This window comes from Chenopodium album, chromosome 22 (assembly GCF_948465745.1).
Source record: "Chenopodium album chromosome 22, dcCheAlbu1.1, whole genome shotgun sequence".
Classification (NCBI taxonomy): domain Eukaryota; kingdom Viridiplantae; phylum Streptophyta; class Magnoliopsida; order Caryophyllales; family Amaranthaceae; genus Chenopodium; species Chenopodium album.
The window spans coordinates 32,619,246-32,643,755 of NC_137855.1; the positions used below are offsets into that span (position 1 = coordinate 32,619,246).

General features: G+C 35.1%; 3 protein-coding genes across 3 annotated transcripts; 1 reads left to right on the forward strand and 2 right to left on the reverse strand.

Annotated features, from left to right (window-relative positions):
• Positions 1–6,680: 6,680 nt before the first annotated feature.
• On the forward strand, positions 6,681–11,998 carry LOC145605065 (tubby-like F-box protein 7). The gene is made up of 4 exons (XM_081661080.1): positions 6,681–7,180; positions 9,742–9,832; positions 10,429–10,558; positions 11,126–11,998. The coding sequence occupies exons 1-4, from the start codon at positions 6,845–6,847 to the stop codon at positions 11,694–11,696; spliced, it is 1,128 nt and encodes a 375-aa protein (XP_081517206.1). The 5' UTR covers positions 6,681–6,844; the 3' UTR covers positions 11,697–11,998.
• Positions 11,999–13,366: 1,368 nt separating this feature from the next.
• LOC145605855 (uncharacterized) lies at positions 13,367–14,663 on the reverse strand. The gene is made up of 2 exons (XM_081661920.1): positions 14,614–14,663; positions 13,367–14,168 (listed from the first exon to the last, which is right to left on the reverse strand). Exon 2 carries the CDS (start codon positions 14,040–14,042, stop codon positions 13,452–13,454), a length of 591 nt encoding a protein of 196 aa, XP_081518046.1. The 5' UTR covers positions 14,043–14,168; positions 14,614–14,663; the 3' UTR covers positions 13,367–13,451.
• Positions 14,664–18,135: 3,472 nt separating this feature from the next.
• On the reverse strand, positions 18,136–21,093 carry LOC145605259 (multiprotein-bridging factor 1a). The gene is made up of 4 exons (XM_081661304.1): positions 20,845–21,093; positions 20,067–20,150; positions 18,632–18,714; positions 18,136–18,424 (listed from the first exon to the last, which is right to left on the reverse strand). The coding sequence occupies exons 1-4, from the start codon at positions 20,984–20,986 to the stop codon at positions 18,305–18,307; spliced, it is 429 nt and encodes a 142-aa protein (XP_081517430.1). The 5' UTR covers positions 20,987–21,093; the 3' UTR covers positions 18,136–18,304.
• Positions 21,094–24,510: the final 3,417 nt, after the last annotated feature.

A 24,510-nucleotide genomic window follows, 5' to 3' on the forward strand; every position in this document is an offset into this window, starting at 1 on the left:
AATTATTAAGATTAATTATAGTTTTCTAGAAGTTTCTAGAAAGTTCTTTTTAATTCTAATATTATTAGATTTAATAATTAATTATCTTTAATAGATTTTTATTTGGAATAAAATATTGTTTTGTTATCTTAAAAATATATATTTTATCTTCTGTACGGATTCCGTAGATCAAGTTGATTAAAGATCGGATTCCGCGTGAAGAAAAAAACGCGCTAATACAGGTTGTCGCCAAACGACAAATTTGTCGCCGCGCGACAGACCCTGTCGCCTCGCGACAAACATTGTCGCGTCGGGACAGAGTAAATTCCCGGCGACAGAGTGGAGTTTTATTCCTTATCAAATTCTATGATTTTTTCGGACTATTTTCATTATAAATAGCGTCCGACTCCCTGTTTTCAGAATCATGAATTCACATTCAATTCTTCCTTAATTCTCTCTATTCTCTCTTGAGCAATATATGCTTTATTTCTCTCTATTTCTAAACTAGCTTTTCAAATACAATATTCCGCATTCACAAGACTTAGAGTCTCTTAGCCAAGTTCGAAGTTGCCTTCGCCCTAGACGTGAAAGGTTGATATTTTCTGAGGGTTTGGTCCAAAACTAGTCTAAACTTTATTTAATTTGATTTTCAATTTAATTATTTAATTCTTTAATTATTCTTTATTATTTTCATTGAAGTTTACTAACTTGTGTATTTTTTTATTAGAAAGAGGTACGAGGCTTCAAAGTAAGTAGATTAGCTTACTCTCTATTTCTTTCACAATGTAGATTGCATGCTTATTATTGTTTATGATTCCTAGTATCATGTTAGGATGCTTTTAATGCTTTCTATTATCATGTTAGGATGTTATTTAATGCTTTCTAGTATCATGTTTAGGGTGCCTTTACTCTTTCTAATATCATGTTAGTACCATGTTAGGTTTAAAGTTTTGATCTTTATTGCTTAGTGACATGCTAGGGTTTGTTATTAATCTTGTTAGTATCATGCCTAGGATCTTGCTATTATTATTGAGCTTTATTATGCCTTATCATGCTATTATCATTATTGTTTATTATTATGTTGCTTGATTTATTTTTTATTGTTATTGCTTGATCACACCTTTTATGCTTGTTAAAGGGAATTTGTACTTGAAATCACGCTTAATAAGATAATTATTAATTTGGTTTAGGCTAATGTGATTTTAAGTTAAGTGATCGCCAATAATAGTTTATTTGTGCATTAATATTCAACCAACATAGATAAACAGGATAGGTTCAATATAATGTTTGTATGTTATTCGAAAAGCGCGCATGAATACGAGCAGAACAAAGTAGAGGCCTATTTTTATAGGGCGGGTCCTTTCTTTTGTAGATTGGATTCGTACCCTCATCCCCGGACCCTGTTTGGTTCAAGACCTTATGGAGTAGTTGATGGTCCTTTTGGATTGTCTTTTGGGTTTACAAGTTCCTAAAACGTGTTGGCGACTCTTTTTGCTCTTTGTCTTTCCCTTTGGAACGCCACCGTACTTTAGTGTATGATCACAGTGGGGTTCAAGTTTGGGGTTATCGTAATGCTTGAAATATTCCCTACAATTATATTGTGATTTTTTTTCCTAAATGAAAAGAATTTTTTGCATATATTCTTTATCTATTTTTTTTAAAAAAAATTTCTATTAAAAAATATATATTAAGGACAAATCAAAGGATTACATGTGTCATTGCTGATTTGTCTTTTAGTATATATGGTTATTGATATGATGTACTCGTATATAGGAAATGACTTATTTTTGGGTCAAAAAAAAAGAAATGACTTATTTCTATTAATTTGAACAAATATTTCAATATAAAATCCAACTACATACAATTTATAAAAAAATTTTGCTACATGATAACATATATAGAATTAGAATTAGAATGGGCGGTCTCGTAAAAAATCCGGTCAGACACAAAAAAAGGAATCAATATAATAATAATAATAATAATAATAATAATAATAATAGTTCAAAAGAAGAACCTAATAGAGTGAGAAAGGGAGACCTATCAAAGTAGAGAGTAGTAAGGGCTAATTGAAGTCAATCTTCAAGGTAATTTGATCCCTTTTGATGGTTGTCATTTTCTGGGCTATTTATATAGATTCACTTCATGATTTGATGTGAGGAGCCGCCTTGACAAAAGCATTGATTAAAGCCTTGTAGATCGATGTATGCAAAAGGGTCTAAGGGATTAGATTATTTATATTTGCCTTTTCGCTTAATATTTATATAGGATATTTAGTGAACCAATCTACTCCAATTCTAACTCACTGGTTCTAATTTAGAATTAAGTGATACTTTTATCAATTCATAGGGTACCCTACAAGTTCGTTTCATTTCCAAAAAAGTGAGAACCTGGACCGGAATATGTTGCAACAAGTTCTCCATTTTGCTAATTGGAACCAGAACCTCTTCTATAGTTTTCAGTTCCAGAATCGACGTTTCCTAACAAGGTACCTTGATTTTTTGCTCCTTGTAATATTTAATTGAGCTCATGTGAGAACTTAGCTAGGTGAATAATGAAAACTAAGAACTAATTTGAGTACAATTTAATAAAATAATTGTCAAATATAAATTAATATATTATGATATAAATAAAAATGATACATTTTATATTTTACAAAATTAATTATTTAATTATCAAATAAGTGTGTATAAATTAATATGAGTAATTAATTGAGGCAATCAAATACATTGAATTGTTGAATTAGTTTTAAACATTGGACTAGTTGCTCCTCTTACCTCTAGGGGTAAAAGTGCGTTTTGCGGCGTGGTTTATAGCCCAAACGAACCCAAAGCACATCAACTCAGTTTTGTGATTTTTCAAACCACACCGCACCATATTACAATTGAAACCGAACTAAACCAAACTGTTATAAATTCGGATTTTTCTTAAATAAAACCTAACCACATCGAAAATTTTCATCCTCTTCCTTTTTACTCCATCTAACTAGTCATTCACTCCATCATCACACATATTATTTTTTGACGATGTAGGGTGGAAATTAGTATTGGGCTAGGCTATGATTTGGATATGGGCCATAATTTGGTTTGGATTTCGGTGTTTGGTTTTTCAAATATTAAAACTTAAACCAGACCATATTAATTAATTCGGTTGTGAGATTCCTCAAATCGCACTGAACCATATTAGAAAAAAAAACCGCACCACATTTCTAATTCAGTTTGTTTTGCGGTTTGATTCGATTTTAAACCACAATTATTTCACCTTGGGGTGAAAAAAACTCGGTTTAAAACCGAACCGAATAACAAATATGGTTCGGTTTTTTTAAAGTGGTTTGGTGTCGGTTTTGAAAAAAAATATTTCGGTTTGAGAAAGTGAAAAATCGAAAAAACTGAACCAAACCGAAATTTAGGCCCAAACCCAAAAAATACCCTAGCCCAACAAATTTTACCCTAAGTATATAAAGCAAAAAAAAAAAAAAAACCCTAATCTAACTTCCTCCTCTCACCTCTCCTTTCCTCTTCTCTCTTCTCCACCCTCTTTCTCCTCTTCTCAGTTCTCAGTCTTCTCACTCTCTCTCCTTTCCTCTTCTCTACTTGCACCCTTTCTCTTTCCTCTTTGATCTCTTCTCCACTTTCACTCTCATCTCCTCTTTATTTTCCCCACCAACCCGCATCACCATCGGCGAACATTTTGAGGTTTTTCGAACTCCATCAAAGGCATCAACTAAAGGTTTTTCATTTCGAACACCATCAACTAAAGGTTTTTCATGTCAAATTCGACCATGAAAACACTAGATCTAGAGTTTTCATGGTCGAATTTGACCTTTAAAACCCAAATTTGAGGTTTTTCGGTGGAACTCGAGGTTTGAATTTTTTTTCTACTTTATTTTTATGGTGGTGTGTGATTGAATTGCGGTGGTGGTAGGTAGTTTTGGGTCGATCTAGGGTTAGGATTTGGGTGGAAGGGATGAAGAATGGTGAAATAAGGTGGGTTGGGTCGTCGTGGGTTTTGGTTCGGTTTGGTTTTGTATGGTTCGATTTATGTTTGGTGTGGTTTAGTTCGGTTTTTTTGCAATATTTTATGTTTATGATACTTGATAGGAAAATTTGGTGCGGTTTAGGTTTTTTTTTTTTTAAGAAAATCAAATTTTAGGTGGTTTGGTTTGGTTCGGTTTTAAAGCTAAAGTGCTGCAGTGTGGTTTGCAAAATTCAAAAACCGAAATATTGTGGTTCCAAACCGAAAACCGAACTTTCACCCCTAATTTCACCCCTACTCACCTCCTTAGGCCAACCTAACCCTTCAATGTCAACCCCACAACAAACGACCACCACTTGACCCCTACCCGAAACCCCAACCCTTCTGACCTCCACCCAAACTTCCAACTCTGTCCTTCTCACATGACCATTTTGTAGGAGTTTATAGGTACTAATTGCGGAATAAACATGAATCATATTCATACAGTTCCTAATCCCAAAATCTAATGCATAACACATAATTGTACCTTTGAAGTGTGATTCCATGTGCGATCGAGCAAGAACAATGGGAGATAAAGAACCTCAAGCGTGATTCCTCTGCTTGGTCCACGGGCACAGATTAAAACCTCCATTAATGCTAGTTAGTTGCAATTGAACCCTTCAATTGACCTTCTACGAAGAAGAGCGAGAAACGAACCAACCATGAACCACCAAGAACCACCACACGCGCCACTAAGGCTGGCCGGCCGTGAGTCCAAATGGGGAGGAGAGAGAGCCGTGTGTTAGAGAGAGGATTAGGGTTTTGAGATTGGTTGCATTGATGTCAAAATCTACTGTAAGTTGATTATGACTGCTTCCATGCAACCCTAGGCATGGATCTTATATATAGATCTCATCTCTAAATAAGAGCCCATGTCAAAAGCCCAAAACCTAATTCTAATCTAACTATGCTAGCCCAACCCTTTTCATGATTAGTTAATTGCTCATGAGGCCCATTAATGGGCTCCTAACTTGCTTAACCCAATACCCTTGTGTGTGACCTCATATGATCCATTCTAGCGGGCTTTGGACCATTTGACTAGCCCAAATATCATCTCTCATAGTCTAGCAACAGATGATGACGCCCCAAAAGAACGAACTTATTATCTCCATAATAGTGATCTTTGATATATCTAGTAATTGCACTTATCGAAGACACAACTCCTTCACATTGAACCCCACCTGATGTAATACCCCTCATGATTGCTTTAAAGGAGTTTGATATACTACTCATATCAACAAGATGCATTTTCCTTTTAGGAAAGCTCATATGCTAAGAATACTCCATAGTTAAGCGTGCTTGGCTAGGAGTAGTCTTGAGATGGGTGACCTCTTGGGAAGTTTTCCTAGGGTGCGCATGAGTGAGGACAAAATGCACCGGAAGGACTCGTGTTGGTTTGTGGGGACAGTTGTTGGCCCTCGATGCGCGTTTCATGACAATAGGTCCCTTCCTAATTTATTTGGGGTCGGGGTGTTAAAAATGGTATCTGAGCAACCCTGCGACCGCGTGCTGATCGTGGATAATTAATCCTATGTCAGTCGTCTAGCGGGGGAAAATTCTGGGGCCATATGGCCATAGCCAGACTGGATGTAACACTTTGGCTACCCAGTTGCCATTAGGCGTAATACTGGAGTCCCTAGCTTTCCAGGCGCAACGAGGGCGTTGCCGTTTTCAAGTTGGGGTGTATGTAATACCCCTCATTATGCTTTAAAGGAGTTTGATATACACTCATATCAACAAGTTCCTTTTAAGAAAGCTCATATGCTAAGAATACTCCATAGTTAAGCGTGCTTGGTTGGGAGTAGTCTTGGGATGGGTGACCTCCTGGGAAGTTTTCTTGGGGTACGCATGAGTGAGGACAAAATGCGCTGGAAGGACTCGTGTTGGTTTGTGGGGACAGCTGTTGGCCCTCGATGCGCATTTCGTGACAATAGGCCTCTCCCTAATTTGTTTGGGGTCAGGGTGTTAACCTGAAGCTTCCACCGAACCACTTGAAATTGAAGCCTTTCAACCCTAGTTGACCCTCGGGAAACCCTAGTTTTGACCCCCCACCTAATCCCACCCTTTCACCTGAGCCTCGTGAAAACTCCACGTGAGCCACGTAAAATCCCACTGCCTCTTACAAGAGCCTTGCGAAACCCCACTTGAGCCACGTGCCCACGTAAAATCCCACCACCTCTCAACCAGAGATGGGAGCAGGCGAACTGGAATCGATCGAATCAAGGGGATGACTATTATTATTTAATATTAAAAAAAAATAGAGGATCAAATTATTACTACTAAAGTGTATAATGATCGATAAATTCAAATAAGAATCACCCCTTTATCCTCATCTAATTCAAGAACCTAAGACAAAATACATTAAAAACTCTTCAAAAAAATATGTTTAAAAATTTTAAATCTATGCACTTTCCAAACACACAAATTCATGCACATCTCTCCTCCTCATATTCCAAGAACAAATTCACCAAAACACCATAAAAAATTCCATTCTATTTTTCTTAGGATAAGACTCCAAATTCCAAATTTCAATTACCTTGGTATTTTATTTTATTTATTTATTTATTTAAAAAAAGAAAAACTAATTCTCCCACCAAAAAAATCTTTCTTCTCTCCAAAGTTTCTCATCTAACTCCAAAAGTCCAAAACATAAAAATTGACGGTTACCCAAACACGCATGTAACTCTATCACCTCACCCTCCCATCCATCATCCCTCTCTTCCCAAGTCTCAGCCCCTAAATTCTTACTCCCCCCCTCTTTCTCTCTCTAACTTTTCCCCATTTTCTCTCTCTAAAATTCCCCCATTTTCTCTCTCCTCCATGATCATCTTCTTCCCTTCCTCCATTGCTGCTCATGTCTCTCACTAGATCATTCCTCTCACGTCGTTCTTCTTCTACCCGTTGTTTTTCTCTCTCCTCCAAATCTCACCGTGAGTCACCGTCAACCGCCGCCGGAAACCTCCACAACTCCGGCGATGACGCCGACGACGGTGGTAGATGGTCGACTTTGTTGCCGGAGTTGTTGGCGGATATCATAGCTCGCGTTGAATCTAGTGAAGATAAATGGCCGCTTCGTCGAAACGTCGTCGTTTGTGCTTGTGTTTGTAAGAGATGGAGAGATGTTACGAGGGAGATTGTTAAGTCTCCTCTTTCTACTGCTAAGATCACCTTTCCTTCTTGCCTTAAGCAGGTTAATTTTATTTGATTTGATTTAATTTTTGTTTATTTTTGAATTTGGGTTTGTTGAATTAAATTGTTTGATTTTAGGCTGAATGTGGGGTTCTGTTAATTTTGCTTTGTGGGATTTTGTTTTTATTGTTATTGTTTTGATTAATTTAGTATATTGTTAATTTGTTTGCAATTTAATTGGAGAAATGTATTGTTTTGTTGTTACCATTTTGAGGTTTTTTTTGGGAAAAGTGGAGTTTGAATTCTGCAAGTAATTTCCTGTTTTAGAGATTAGTTTATGAAATTAAGAGGGTTAGTAAGATGGGTGTGAATTTTAAGCTAATGGGTGTGAATTTTTGACTGAAGAAAGCTGAAAACTCGAAACTTGACTTGTTACAGTAAACGAATGGTTGTGGTTTGATAGCCTAGGTGTTTATTTAGGTTTGGTTTCAGTTAATGGAGTAAGTTTTCCCCGAATTTGTAAAGGAACTCTGCGGTTTACAGTGATTGTTGATGCCAAATTTAATGACTAGAAAGGAGTGTAAAGAGTGGTGATCATTTTAAGCTTAATTTGGTGTGACTTTTAAACTAACGAATGGTTGTGGTTTGATAGCCTAGGTGTTTATTTAGGTTTGGTTTCAGCTAATGGAGTTGGTTTTCGCCGAATTTGTAAAGGAACTATGTGGTTTACAGTGATTGTTGATGCCAAATTTAATGACTAGAAAGGAGTGTAAAGAGGGGTGATCATTTTGAGCTTACTTTGGTGTGAATTTTAAACTAACGAAAGAGCAGTCGTAGCTTGATATCCTAAGTTTATACTATTATTATTATTCGCTTAATAGGGCTGTTGTCCTTGTCGGGAATTTTCTTCTGTTGTTTTGTCTTAATTTCGATGGGGAATTGAATTACCAGGGAGAGACCAAGATGGTGATTGTAGAGTGGTTGCTTTTGCGCTCAAGTTTCGAGTTTTGTTTGGTTGTAGTTTGTTATTTTCATTTGTGGACCATTGTGGTATAGAGTATAGACTATAGGTAGTTTCTTAGCCAATGATGGGATGCTTATAATAAATGTAAGCCAATGATGGGATGCATATAATAAACGTAATCATTTTCAGATATCTGTAGCCATTATTTTATAAAGAGGGATGTTGCTGCCACATGTAATGTATAAAATTTTGTAGTTGGAGCTTTAGTGTTGGTGATGACTCAATTTCAACCGTCTGTAATGTGATCTTCAGCTTCTTCCCCAAATTATTATTGAGTTTTTTTCTTAAATCTTGGAGATTAAGCTATTGGATGGCTTATGGTTTAGTAGATTTAGATTTTTTGGGATTTTAGTGAGTAATTATGTAAATGTTCATGCAATCTTGTCTGGTTCGCAATGTTACCATTTGGCTTCAGCATATGTGGACTTGCCATTTTACAACTTTGCATAATGGAGTAAACTCTTTTCAATAGTTGAAATCTTCCGTACGCCATGATAAAATTACATCGTTGGAGTAGCATAGGTGTAGAGGAGATCTTTAGAAAGGGTATTTTTTTTTGTTTCATATGATATTTTTATTGTCAAACACTCAAACCCTTTGTTGTGTCATAGTAAAAATACAATATTGCTGGCTATGGAAGTACATAGGTATTGTTTGGTTGACATAAGAATTAATTTCCTATAGGCATATGTATTTCATGGGTATTAAAATCCTACATCAAATTTCCTAGGAATTAACTTAACTAGATTGGCTGTTATATAGATATTTACAAACCATGGGAGTTTTGAGTTACTAAGGGGGAACTTTGTAATATAATTCCCATGTTTTGTGGGAATTGGTAATTTCCATGAATTTGCACTTCCCACTTTCTCACTTTTTATGGTCTACCAAACAAGCTCTATATTTCCAAATTCACATGAATTTTCAGTTTCCCCTTTTGTTTGTGCAACTGAAACAACACCTGTATACTTTAATATTAATTTAGCACAAATATATTCACAATTTATATAAAGTTTAAGCATATTTTGAAAATTATGAGCTAAAGAATATTCAGCAAAATTATTAGGTTTTGTTGGAAACACTTTACATGTAGCTTCCGGATGTTCACATAATCATAAACTCTGTCGAATGTGAAAATGGCTTTAATGTAACTTCTGTAGGTTGAGACTATGCTTTGGAGAAGTTAAAATTTTGTCACTTTTGTCATTTAATCTATTCCTCATCTACTATTATTAAACACAATATTGTTACTTTTGCAGTTAGCTAGCTTCTAGATGTTGAACCTTAGAGGTTTTTGGTGGTTTTAGACGTTTATAATACTTGATATTGAGATTTGAAAGACCAATCTATCCAAAACATTCAACAGGAAGTCGTGAATCTTTATTTTACACTTTCTCAATCCTCTTGTTCTCTGGTTTATGACTATATGGTTAGGGTCTTTTCTAGACACGGTTGTGCTGAGTTTATGCTCTACTTTCTATACATTAATTATGAACTGTGCTCCATTATATTGTTTGTTGCTCATATATATGTATCCATACTTGTTTACAAGTCAGATGTTTCTTACTGATTCCGTTAATGGTTTATGACTGGTGCAGCCAGGGCCACGTGAAAACCCACTTCAATGTCTTATAAAGCGGGACAAGAAAAACTCTACGTTCTATCTCTATCTCTCTGTATCACCATCATGTAAGGAAATACGACACCTTGATCTAGTAGATTTGAGAATTTTTTTTCTTCAGTTTTTTGAAATTATATGTTTAGTATGCAGTTAATTATTTGCCAACTTTCCATTTAGTTATCGGTTGGAGAGTGGAAAAGACTTATGGAATAGGTGTTTCAATTAATTTATGTTCAAAAGCCTGCAGGCAGTCCCATTCTATTTGTTCCTACATGTTATTACTAAAAATGTATCCAACTGATTTTGAAGTCCCTGAAAATGATTAAAAATGTGCTCGTGATTGTTTCTAAAGATCTTAGCAAATTATGTTTACAAAAAACAGAATGTGAAATACTGCTTTCCCCTTTTCTAATACGAGTTGGCTCATGTACTTTGGGCTGTTTACTGATCATGGCTCAGAAGTTAATGTCTTTAAGCTGGGATTTCACTAATTTTTTTCCCTCGAACTCCTCTATTCTAGTTGTGATTCCTAACTAAATCTTGCACTTAGTTGGCTCAATTACTCCTACCAGCCTACTTGTTTATGTGGCTGATTTGGAGTATGTCCTTGTCCAATACTGCGTTATCAATTTTGGCTGTTGCTGATTGTATATCTTGATTACAGCTTTTTCAGAAAAGGGGAAATTCCTCTTAGCCGCAAGGAGATATAGACGTGGTGCCCACACTGAGTATATCATATCACTTGATGTCGATGACCTATCACAAGGAAGTCAAGCGTATGTTGGGAAGTTAAGGTATGGTGTCTAAAATGTGAAGTTTGTTTTGCTGTGAAGTCAGAAATTTTTATATGTTTGGACAATTTACCACTACCCAACTGCTTATGCCAAGTGATGAATTCCAAATTAGATAGAGAGAGATATATCTAGAAGTAGCTTGGTGGACAAGGACGGGGGACGTGTAGTCTTGTAAAACTGTCAGGTCCACAGAAATGCAAATTATTTCACTTTATTATACTATTATTGCTTTATTAATTGTCATTTTCAGATTGTCATATAACCACATAATATTGTCACACGTGCTCTTTGAGCTTTTAAAAAAATGATTAGTTAGGATTTTTTTTCATGGAGAGATTAAAGAAATTCTATGTTCCTATGTCTCAGTCTGTGTCTTTTAGTGCAATGGTTTTATTAAGATGTCATCATATATCTATAATTCTATATCCAGTGAGTGTAACATTTGCACTCTAGAACTTTTGCCTATCAAAGTTCAGTAAGTTGAGTGTTCGATGAAGGTACAACCTTCAATGCTGATTGGCTCATGTTTTCAGGGGTTTGCATTCTCATATTAATTTCAATTTGCAGTTCGGATTTTCTTGGTACAAACTTCACAATATATGATAGTCAGCCACCCCATGATGGAGCAAAACCATCCAGTAGCAGATCAACTCGTCGTTTTGCTAGCAAACAGATAAGCCCCCAAGTTTCTGCTGGGAATTTTGAAGTTGGGCAAGTTTCATACAAGTTTAACCTCTTGAAATCAAGAGGTCCCAGAAGGATGATTTGCTCCCTTAAATGCCCTGGGCCAACAGGGACCACCTTGGATCAGACAGAAGATGCCAAAACTAAGTTAGCAGAGCTGGATTCTAGTTACACTGTTCTGAGGAACAAAGCTCCAAGGTGGCATGAGCACTTGCAATGTTGGTGCTTGAATTTTCATGGCCGGGTAACGGTAGCTTCGGTTAAGAACTTTCAACTTGTAGCGACAGTGGATCAAAGCCAACCAGGTGGAAAAGGTGATGAAGAGGTAGTTCTCCTCCAATTTGGAAAAGTAGGAGATGACACTTTCACCATGGATTATCGCCAGCCACTTTCAGCCTTCCAAGCATTTGCAATTTGCCTGACAAGTTTTGGTACGAAACTTGCATGCGAGTAAGTTGCCGTCTTTGGTGCCTTTTATCCATGAAATGGGTGTCTATATATGTTGTTTAATTGTAAGTTTATTTATCCACAAAAAGAAGAAAAGAGAAAAAGAAAAGGATGTATAAGATTTCATTCTCCTATGTAGCTCCCTCTTTCTTCATTTTCGTTCCCAAATCTGTATTTTTTCTGCTACATTTTGTTGGTTAGATGAAGGATAATGTACATGCCGCCGCGAATGTAACTTGTATGTATACACTCTCTCATGTCAAGTGTCTTAAAGTGTAGAATATAAGCATGTGCTTTTGCAAGTGAACCTAGCATTCTTTGCTGAGTACTTTGTTATTCTTATTCTCTTTATTTGGTTTTGATATATCTTATGTCTAATTCAAACTAAAAATTCTACTCTTCAATCCTTCTAACTGTTTTCATGCAAGTTGTCAACTTGACTTTATCTTCTTTATTTATTTATTTATTATTATTATTTTAAAAAATTTTTTTTTTTAAAAAGTGTAGGCTAAATAAAAATAAAATAATAAAACCTATCATTGTTATAATTTAGGTTTTGAAATCTTTTTGTTTTTTTGGGAAGAATATTTTTTGAAATCTATGAGAACTGCCGCACGAGAACTTATCTTCAGAAGACCAGTCGTGTTCAAGACAAACGTGGGAGTCATTGAACAATTTTATCATTTTATGCCATGTAAGCTAGATTCTTTATTTTATTTTATTTTTTTATTTTGTAAGCTAGATTCTTTCTAATGACATTATCAATTTTCATTTTTTTTAAATTTTTTATTTTGAAGACACGTTGTGTAATGAAAATTACCAAACTAGTAAAGGTTTCACTAATAAAATATAAAAATTTTCAAAAATTCAATTAAAAAAAATAATGTTACTACAATAACAAAACAATAATGTTACAATAACTCAACAAAGCTACTTATGTGTCATTAAGTCAAAAAAAAAAAAAAAAAAAAAAAAAGCTACTGAAGGTTTTTTTTATTGAAAATAAGTAATTTAAAATTGGCTCTTGGGCGCAGCGAGCAGCACCACTTATGAATCGTGGATGAAACAGCACCAACATTGCATAAGGTGCTGTAATGAAATGAGGGTCATAAATGAATAAATGCATTAACAACCTTTTAATCAAGCAGCATACTTGGTCTTGTCCTACCAAGATGCAAACTCTGCAGAAGTTACTCTGTAATTTGGCTGTTGCTCAATTACTCATAGCCGGGGTACTATTAAGGGGGTGTTTGGTATCAAATTAGTAAATGTAAGGGAATGGAAACAAATTAGGAGGGGAAAGGATAATATATAGTGTTACCCTTACTACTTGTTTGGTATTACTAAGGAAACGTAAACAATGATAACCAATCCCTTTCTTCTTGTTTGGCATAGATAACTTGGAAACAAATACCTTTCTTTCTATTTTTTGTTATCTTGGCTAACTTTTGCTAAACATTATACAATGTAGAGCAACACTAATTACCATAATATACATATATATATATATATATATATATATATATATATATATATATATATATATATATATATATATATATATATATATATATATATATATATATATATTTTGAACCGATTACCATAATATATCATATGCTAGATATAGGCAAAGTCACATAAATTGTTGATTACAAAAGCATTGAAATTCTAGTATTCTCAAAAAAAAAAATTTATTTAAAAAAAAGCATTCAAAAACCATTGAAACATTAACTCCAATAACAACTTAGGACAAAACTTTCTACTTCTTCTTAAGAAGATCAATTGCATATTGTTTCTTCATATTAGTTGGGGCTTGATAGAAGATGCGAAGCTTATGTTCTTCGGCCATGAGAATTGTAGCAACCTCCAAAGCTTCGGATGGAGAAATTCCATCTAACTTCATCACCTCATCCAAAACCTTGTTCACTTTTTCATCCATTATTTGCTCTCTTTCTTCCGCTTTAGACCATGCACTAGCCATAGTCCCAAGATTAACATTGATATTTTCAAATATCTTCCCAAAATTGTTAGATACATCATGGAGGGAGGCCACCAAATCATCATCATCATTCCTACACAAACTCTTCAAATCTACTTTGTTCTTTCCCTTCACCTTAGCCTCCTTTGCCTTTGTAGAACGTTTTCCGGATTGAGTAGTGGAATCACTTGCGGAAGAATGAATCGTAGAAGCCTTCACTTTTGCCATTTTTGAAGGAGTTGAATGATCATCCTCTATCTTCCGTTTTCTAGATTGACTTGTAGAAGAATAAGTGTCCGAATGAGTAGAATTCACATCATCTTCTTCATCACTCTCGACATTCAATGGTTGCTTATCAATCTCTTGATCCATGTCTTCTATAGCATCAACAAACGACTCACTTGCATCTCCGGTAGCTTTGTCTTTTGCATAAATTTCTGCTAGAGTGTCATAATGAACGAATGGAACTCCAAACAACCCCTTAGCTTTCTTATGAGTCTGCCATATAAGAGATAGTACAACTAGATAGTTCAATAATCTCACTGAAAATTAAAGTCAAGGCTCAGATGGTCATAAACCAATTTTGATGAAAATGCAGGATAATAAGAAAATAATATTATGACAGATGGTCATAACAAGCATTAAGTTCATCAGTAGGACTAAGTTAACGCCCAAATGCATAGTTCAGCAAAACAAATACAGAAGCAGGAAGTTCAAGTTTAAATCAGTAAATTCAATCTTGAGCTGTAAACTCATTAAAAATTCAGGCAGAAGGGGAATAGCAGAAGGGGAATAGCAGCAGGGGGGAGGGGCAGCAGCAGGGGAATAGCAGCAGGGGGGAGGGGCAGCAGCAGGGGAATAGCAGCAGGGGGGAGGGGCAGCAGCAGGGGAATAGCAGCAGGGGGGAGGGGATGAAAAATGGAAGTTAGATGTTAAATTTGACCTGGGATGAAAAATGAAAAGCTATACTGTACACCAATCTATTTATGACTATATTTGTTCATATTATCTAATACATTTGCAAGAAATAAGAAATATATGAAGGGATAAAAAAGAAAAGCATGGTGGGATAATACATCTGTAGAATCCGCTTTTTGTAGGAGTCTCATGCAATAAAGATTTGAGTATCATTTGATTTCAGCACATAAAGATTGAGTATCATTTAAAAATATGAGCATAAAAATTTGATTTCAGCACATCTGTAGAATCCGCTTTTTGTAGGAGTCTCATGCAATATGAATGTTCTGGATATCAGCATAAAAATCACAGAAAATATATGGTAATGTAATATATGGTTTGATTTATCTCAAATGGGATGAAGGGAATATCACATTTCTCAAGTTATGGAGAAAAAGCATTCAAAAAAATTTGACAGTAAAATTACATACTTGTTGAAACCTTATTAGTGTACCACATTCCTAGCAAATTTGCAACAGCAATACCATGATTTTCCTCGGCACTTTTGGGTTGTCATCCGTCCATTCTTTTAAATGGTATCTTTGACCTCTATATGGAGCAAGAAAACCCTCACAATTCGTATACCCCGCATCAGCCAAATAATAATTACCTTCAAAGTTATTAAACAAAATGATTACTACCTACCAAAACTAACAAAACATATATAACTCACAAAAAAAAAGACCTTCACTTACCTCGAGGTACCCTAAAACCGTTTGGTCTAGAAAGAGCATTTCGAAGTACATGCATATCATGGGCCGAACCTTCCCAACCAGGAAGAACATAAATAAATTGCATATTAGGTGCACAAACACCCAATACATTCATAGCAATTGTTCCTTTTCTTGTTCTATACTTTGGCCGTTCTTGTGAAGGCACATTTACATTAATGTAAGTCCCATCTAATGCCCCTAAACAATTCTACAAAAATAGGAAAAAATATTACTTACAAACAAGCAAAAATAAGAAAATCCTAGCAAAACGTAGGGGCTTTGAAAATACCAATACCTTGAAGGATTTCCACCTTTCATCTTCACAATCATCCGATATTGGTGTGGGATTGTAAAGTAGTACTTTATGCAACTTGAGAAAAGCCCTTAGACAAAGGTGAAATTGTCGGCTCACGGTTTCTCCACTTCTAAAGAAGTATTGTCCAATAGACCTATTCTTCTTATGATGAGCCAACGTGTATAAAAACATGGCAACTATCTCTTGAAGCGACATGTTTTTTGTTCCACTCAAACCCCCAATGTCTCTAAGCATCTCACAAATAATATTGAAAGTTCTTCTATTAACGCGAAGCTCACTCTTGCATTTCACATCACTCTCCCTATAAAGCCCTCTCAATACTAACATTCGTAACAATTTTTTGTTTCTTTTCCTTTCTTTTATTTGAACCCCCCTTATTGTAACAACGCAAATTATATACCACATCTAATACATCATCAACATAATAATAACCATTGCAATTACTAATTGTATTTGTTTTAGTTTTTTCTTCCTTATAGAACGCATAAGTCGAGCCATTGTACAAGAAACACAACAAATGGAAATTGAACCTGACAAACGGCAAAATTTTCATGATACGTTAGAGAACGAGATGAATGTCACATATTCTATTAGCCAAGATTACAGTCAACTGCATAAAGATTGCGTTGCAACACATCGAGAACTTGATTATGGGATGCTTTCCCAAGGAGATTAGTAATCATGAGCTAGTTTATTTGAATAGTAGGAGCTATACACAAGGAGATTAGTATATGTTACTTTGATTAGTGAATTAAGGAACACTTAAAATTACAATGGCTTATCGGGTAATTTCTCTTATGATTGACTAATAATATTAACTATCTACTCCTTTTCCTGCATCTGATTTTCATCAAGCACCCACAGAAGAAGTCATATGGACCAAAGCTGAGGGTCTGTATAATTGGTTTTATTTTTACTTTAGCTTTGGTGTGGTATCTATTGTTAAAGCTGCCTAAATCGTTGCAAAGGGGATATTCTGGCTTACCTAGTGCAAATATGGACTTGTAGTCCCACCACTCAATGTTTCTGTCAAGTCTCAGTCATATTTTTCTTAACCAATCTGAACAATTGGACTATACTTTGATTATGATTTCATGAATTCAAGGGAAGAATATTATTGCAATTGCTTAAGCTTTTAGAAATCATTGGAAGAAATCAAAATTCTAAACAAGCAACTTCCTAATGCACTTAAAATCCAAAAAAAATCCCCAACTATACAATCAACCCACCAAAAGTAAACCAAAATCATGGAAAAAATTGGGGGAATAACACAAAATAACCAGCAAAAAAATGCAGCAGTAGAAATCCTGTGACTGCTATCAAATTAGGGCCAACAGCTTTATCATGAAGGACAGGGCACCCTAACCCATCTAACCACAACAATTATAGGAAATAATAGCAATATATACCAATAAATTCAGCAGAAAATCCACGAAATTTGAGAATTATAAACCCTAATAAAGAGAAAAGAAAAATCAATCGAACAAGAACAAGCAAGTAAAGGTTTCAAACCAAAAAGCGACGAAATTGATTTTGTATTAACCCTAGAAATTAAACAAGAGAAATAACAAGTAATTATGAAATCGAAAAAAGGCAAATTAAATAACAATCCATGTATTTCAAGACAAAAAAATTATATACAAACAATTAAATCGAAATTATACAAATTCAACAAAATTTCAACACAAATTCAAGATCTAGGGTTTCGTTAACAAAAAAATTGATAGATAACAAACCTGTTTGTTGAGATAGTTGAATTCAGGAAATTTGAGGTAGGAAAATTGATCTAATTGAGCGAAATCTGGAGATTTGATTGATCAATTTGGGATTTTTTTTGGGAGAATTAGGGAATGAGAAGAGAGAGAAGAGGATAGAAGTGTTTTTTTTATTTTGTTACGGGAAAGTAACGCAATTTGTTTCCCCAGTTTTTACACTGGAAACAAAGTGGTGGAATGGGTTACCACCAAGAAACGGATTGTGTTACTTTAGTGATCAACCAAACGGATTCAAACGGAAACGGTAATCTGTTTCCGTTTCCTTCCCTATGAAAAACCCATACCAAACACCCCCTAAAAGTCAATTTTACCAAACTTAAGATAAACCTTAACAGAAGATCATATTAACATTATTTTTTTTCCTTTGCTGATTTACTACAGAATTATTGAATATTCCATAGATTTTATAACAAATGTTTTTTTGTTTTTGTTTTTTTTTTTTTTTTTTTTTTTTGGGGGGGGTTAATTATATAGCCTATTAGCTTTACAATATACAACTGGTTTATCATATTTGCTCATTTCGAGCAATTGAAAAAAATTAGCAAATTCAACCCAAGAATCAGCAACGGAGGGGAATGGCTGAGAAAGTATAACCAAGTATGTTGTAACAATGGAATGTTAAAGCCACACCACAAGCACACATCTAACACGATGCCAATGATTTCATAGACAGCATCCAACCAAACATATTGTGGCAAGGAGCAAAAGATCAAGCATCTGCAGTGTTATTCATATCCATAGATTTTAGTCCAAGCCACGCATTTATACAAAAACAACAGTTGGAAAGTGATTTACATCAGTTTCAAACTCCCTGACACATTAGAAGAACAGTTTTAGTGAAAAGCTTTCAAATATCTGGGTTTGTTATTCAGTCTACTTCTTTCCGCGCAGTTTCACCCCAAGAGCACGCTCCAGTTTTCCGATGATCTGCTGATTTGGAATGGCCTTTCCTGACTCGTATTCCTGTATAATCTGTGGCTTCTCATTGATCACCTGCAACCACAAATATCTCGTAAGTTGTGAGTACAACAATATCAAGAACTTACTGGAAGCGTGGAACTGAGCCTGAAAATAAACTTCCTAACTGTAAGATCCTGTAATTCTAGCCTTCATGAGACCACCATCTCTCTCCAGCTTTGATGGTTTGGTAAGATAGCAGACATAAATTGCACAAAGAAATAAAGAATATGGGAAACAAACCTGAGCAAGTTGAGATTGGGTGAGCTTCTTATCAGTTCGAGCCTGCATGATGGCCTTCTTAAGTTCGGTTGGAACTCGATCATCTAATGCAAAGTTCATTCAAATGAAAAGTCAGATGAAAAGTACACAGAACACAAAATCTATATCTGTACAGATATTTAATTAGACACTTTTTGTGCCAATGAGTAATATATTAAGTTTTCTAAGTATTTGTTCTTTTTGGAATTAATATTTTTTAAGGGTGGTATAAATCATTTTACATCTTTATTCAACTCTTTGATCCACCTATCTTAAATTCTTAATTCTTAACCTTCCAAATCAGTATTGTTTCTTATTTCGTTTGCATCAGTTTTGCTTTTTAAACAAAACAATTATAAAAATACAAAGCATGATATCAAGTTACAACAGTATTTACACTTCATAAAACATATTTTACATCTTAATTACCATTTTTAGAAAAATTTAAGAAAAACATAATGTATATATATTAATTAATAAGAAAACATATGCCTTGTACAGGCCACAAAATTAGAGGAAAACATATGGAAATTTCCTTCAGCAAAGTTCAGAAACAAATTAGAAACACAAGTCACTGAAATACACGGTAATAAACAGATTGCATAACTAGGTTAAAGTAGTCGAAAATACTATGATTCAACAAAATCAACAGGACTCTTCCTGAAATTTGTAAAACTAATCAGATTACAATTGTCCTTTCTCTAACTATTAGTATTCTTTTCCCAGAAGTAAGTTCGACTTCAAAACAATAGACCCATAAGATTTCAAGGAGCTTATTCATAGACTGGACCGAATAATAAGTCAGAAGAGAATTCCCCAAATAGTAAGTCAGACATGATAGAATGATCATCAAATTAAAGTCGGACATGATAGAATGATCATCAAATTAGTCAAAGGCGAGGATGATTTGAATTCATCTACTAAAACACAGGCACTCTAACAATGAATTAGTTGCAAAACCTTAAGAAACACCGCTAATTGTTTGATAGATAACAGTCAACATTGTAAAATAGATACTCCTCTGCCCCTTTAAAAAACTCAACTTGAGGTCATCCCAAAAAAATAGGCAACAAAACAACCCAGCTGGCTACTCAATCTCTATAATCTTGTTGGCTGGCAAACCGGAGACAAATTTTATTAAGCTTAACTTTGTTACTTGGATACTTGCCCTTATTGACTCTTAAATCTCTGTGCCTTTAATTAAAACTCTAGTAAAGCATACATAGAAAAGAATAGCAAAGTATTTTCTGCAACTCTACAACTTAACTATGACACCAAGCAAATGTGACGTGGCAAAGTATTCGAGGATGATAGAGGTATAGAATATATGGGACTTAATTCATCGTTCCAAAAAACATAACACCCACAAAATCAAATGTTTTTGAGACCAGTTAAAAGTACGAAAGATGGCACTCACGAGCAAGATTCTCAGTTTCATCATCCAGCTTTCGAGTGTTCAGAGATGTGCCACTGGATGCAGCTTTGTTAGTCCCAGCAGCCGCTGCAATTAAAACCCAGCAAAGTTAGGAAAATCAACAGAAACATTGATTACATTCAAAATACATAATTGCAATGCAATCAATTTGCTTTCTGCAGTCCAGGTGCAAAAGTTACCCCACACTATACCCAAGTCTGCTTCCTATTACAACAGAATCCAGCAGCTCTTAAATGAAACTACGAAAATAATCCAAACATGGATCAAACCCGATAAACCTCGCATGGAAACAGCACAACAGGCCAAATTGAAACCTTCCCAACTTATACCAAACTTCAACAAACCCTAACCATATATACCAATCAACAATCATCAAACATCCACAACAATCAACATATAACAGTGTGAGCACTAACCACAATTAGCACAATACATATCAAATTCATAAAGTTCATCCTAATTCCTAAAAATTAAAACAAAGGGGCTGAAAAACTAGTCAATTAGCAGAATAAATATCTAACAAAGAAAAGTAGCCCAGCGTTAAATACACGCATCCGAACAAAACCCTAAAATCAAATTCACTAATACTCAAAATCAAATTAACAAATCCCCCCAAAACCCTAATTACAAAAATCCATCAAAAAAAAGGGGAAATCACCAAAACAGCATAAAAATCCATTGATCTAATTAAACCCAAAATAATATAAAACCAATCATACTTTTAAATCAAAAAACGAAAAGGGTAGTAGAAAAACGGAACCTTTGCGAACAGTTTCGATTTCAGCGCCGGAACGACGGGCGGCGTTGACGGCCTTCTCGTCCTTCTTGGCGGCGGCGTTGGGGGTCTTCTTGCGGATAACGACGGGCTCCCAATCCTGCGACATGGGTCCAACTCCTGCCATTGATTCTCGAGCTTTGATAGGGTGTTCTTCTGAAGATGATAGAGATAAAGATAGTTTTTTTATAGTGTTGGAGATGATATGAGAGTTGTTTATGTTGTTTTTCAGTTTAGGGCTACCACTTCATGTTCTTATATAGACAACAAGTTTCTCTTTTAATTAATGTGACCTTATCTCGTTTCATCGACGTCGATTCGAATCATGTTACTCGATCCGTTTTTCAATAAAAGTCTCATTTATTTATTGTACATTTTGAAGTACAATGACGAGATTTTGTTTGATCGACTAAAACGTGAATATAAAACGTAATACTTCCTCCGTTATAGTGGCGTAGGTAGAAGAGTAATCTATAACACTTATAAATATGCAAAGTTTAGTAACAGTAACTTTGTGCGTTTTTACATTATCAGCCCCGAATTTAATGAAATGCCGAATTTACCCTTTGCTCCCTTATATTGCTTTCTCCTTGCCACTTGTAAAGGAGGGTACAGCTGTTGCCTTTTCTGTAGTTTGCTTTTGTTGCCAGCTAAGGCCTCCTTTTTTGTGCTTGTTGAATTGGAGGAGTTCCCGTTTAACTCTGTCTTGGTTTGGTTTGGGTTTTCCGTGGCTGCTGAGGGTTGCAAGGAAATACGGTTTGGTTGGCGTCATGTCTGGGATTTGCTGGTATGGTTTCGAGTTCTTGTTCCTTATTAATTGCTTTTTTTTTGGTTGGATGATGAGACTACATAGGCTGGTTTGCTTTTGGATGTTATTGTTTTGGTTGCTTTACTGGCTTGCATGTTTGGTTTGTTGTTTGGCTTTTGATTCGTAGGTTAGGAATGTGTTTAGTTTGGTTGGGTGTGTGTTTAGGATATAGATCCTCCTTTTTTTGGGGTTGAGGAGACCTCCTGAGATGTTCTGTAGAGTTAGTGCTTTGTGTAGTACTTTTTGAAGAGACTTAAGGCAGACCTAAGCCTTGGGGATTACTCAATTGTACTTCTAAACAGGGGAAAAAAAAAGACTTGGACTTTAATTTGTTGTGCCTGTGGTTAGGGTTACTCTTGTGGGTGTAGTCGGTTTATTAGCCTATAAATAGAGATAGAGGTTACTTAGGGTTCCACATTATCGTATCATTTGTGGGTACTGGTTCTTTGAAATTGGTTTGCTAAGGTATTCTTTTAGGTGCTGTTGGTTGGAATTGGCATTGAAGTGTTCACTATAGTCAACATTATGATTTATTCTTGATCGATTCTAAATTTTTTGACAAATTGGACATATTCTTGACAAATCGAACCTTAGTATTACTGGTTTTTGTTCTGTTCTTATGTGCAGTTTTGTTTGTGCAATTTAGTTTCTTGACAGATCGAACCCTGGCATTACAGCTTTTTTTTAAAATATTTTATGTGCTTTTTTGTTTAGTAACAGTAACTTTGTGCGTTTAACTTTGTCAATTGGACATATTCTTGACAAATCGAACCTTAGTATTACTGGTTTTTGTTCTGTTCTTATGTGCAGTTTTGTTTGTGCAATTTAGTTTCTTGACAGATCGAACCCTGGCATTACAGCTTTTTTTTTTAAATATTTTATGTGCTTTTTTGTTTGTGTTATTGATTTAGTTTTTGTCCTTTAAATTACTTAAAAGCAGCTCTCATATATCCTTTCTAAGTTGATCAGACCATCTGAATGATGATCTTTGAAGGGTGTGTTACATCTTACTATTATAGATTTTGTTTTGGATTTATGTGCTTTTATGTTTGTGTCATTGATTTAGTTCCTATTCTCTAAATATGATCAATTCTAAATTTAATGACAGATTGGACATTTTCTTGACAAATCGAACCTTAGTATTACGGGTTTCTGTTGTTTTCTTATGTGCAATTTTATTTGTTCACTTGAGTTTCTTGACAGATTGAACCCTAGCATTACAGTTTTTGGTTGTAAGATTTTTTTTGCTTTTTGGTTTGTGGCATTGATTTAGTTTTTGTTGTTTGGATATCTATTATTCAAATACTTTAAATTACTTACAAGCAATTTTCATAGATCCTTTTTAAATTGAGCAAACCATCTCAAAGATGATCTTTAAAGGGTGTGCTACATCTTACCATTATAGATTTTTGTTTTGGATTTATGTGCTTTTATGTTTGTGTCATTGATTTAGTTCCTATTTTTAAAGTATTGTGATCTTTGAAGGGTTTGTTGTATCTGAAGTGCTTAGTCTTAGTTTGGTTTACATGTTTTAAGTGATGCCATTTTTGGATTACAGGTTTGGTGGAAGTGTTTTGTGCTTTGGTGCATTTAGAAGCCAGTGTGTTATGTTGAGTGTGCAAGATTTTCTAAGGTAATTCCTTTGTTCTTGTTTAAAATCCGTGTTGCCTTTTGATTCCTTTAAGAATTCTTTGTTGCTATTATTACATAGTCTTTTTATGGTGTTTGTATTCTTTGCTCCTGCTATTAAATAGTCTTTTTAGTATGCCTTTGTTCTATAGTCTGTTTTATGATGCCCTGTTATCTGCAAAGTTCTTGTTAGTGGTGTGCATTAGTCTGAATACAACAAATTTGTAGCATTTAGAGATATTTCCTCTGTGTGATTAGGTAGATCTTTTACTAGAGTCTAATTCCAAAAGTCGTTGGTTTTGTGGATGCGGTATGAAGGTGTTTTTTGTAAGAAACACAATTTGCCTGGTTTGAATTGTTCCCTGAGTATCGATTTTGCCATTACAGGTTATGGCTAGGCGATCGAACAAAGTCTGTGTCCCTTTTCAGCCTCTGTTGGAAAAGATTGTTGCTTGGCTCCAGTTCCCACCTCCAGTTTATGGATTCATAGATGCTGCTAAAAACAATGCCTTTGTACGGGTCGGCCGACCAAGTACACATTCAAAGTTCCTTTTTTATGGTGGAGATGCCTGTTCTGTAGAAGAGTCTCGCGAGAGAGCGGCTCATAAGGCTGTGAAAAAGTTGATTGGTCGTTTTAATGTCCGAGTAGATGATTTCACACACGAACGCCTTAGGATGTATCGTTTATGTGTGAAGTTATATAAGAATAGATGCGCTGAATTAGTACAGGAGAGAGAGGACCTGACCCGCATACGGGCAGAATGTATTTCAGGAAAGAATGCATCATTTCACGTCATCCATGTTTCAGTTGACTTTGCACAATTTTTGGGTGTCTTGGTGAGGAAAACCGGTGTTACTGCAATTGCCATAGAGACTAATATGGTACAGGGCCATGGTTATATTTCATGGCTGATGGTAACTTGTCCTCATAGTAATATTGCCATGGAGTGTATTTTTAGTGATCCTTGTGCTGAAGCAGCTACAGCTGAGCAGAGAGTTGCAAAGAAAGCATCCTTTTTCATAGCTTCTCAGTTTAATTTAGAGATTGTTGATGCTAACTATGGTACTGCAGCAAAGCTAAGTGCTGAATGCTGCTTGATAAGGGAAAAGTATTTGCTTCTAAAAGGTCACGTTGAGTGTTTAGAAAGGAGTTCTAAAGAATCTGATCCTGGTAATTGTATACAGATTGATTGTTGTGTGACACCAACTGGTGA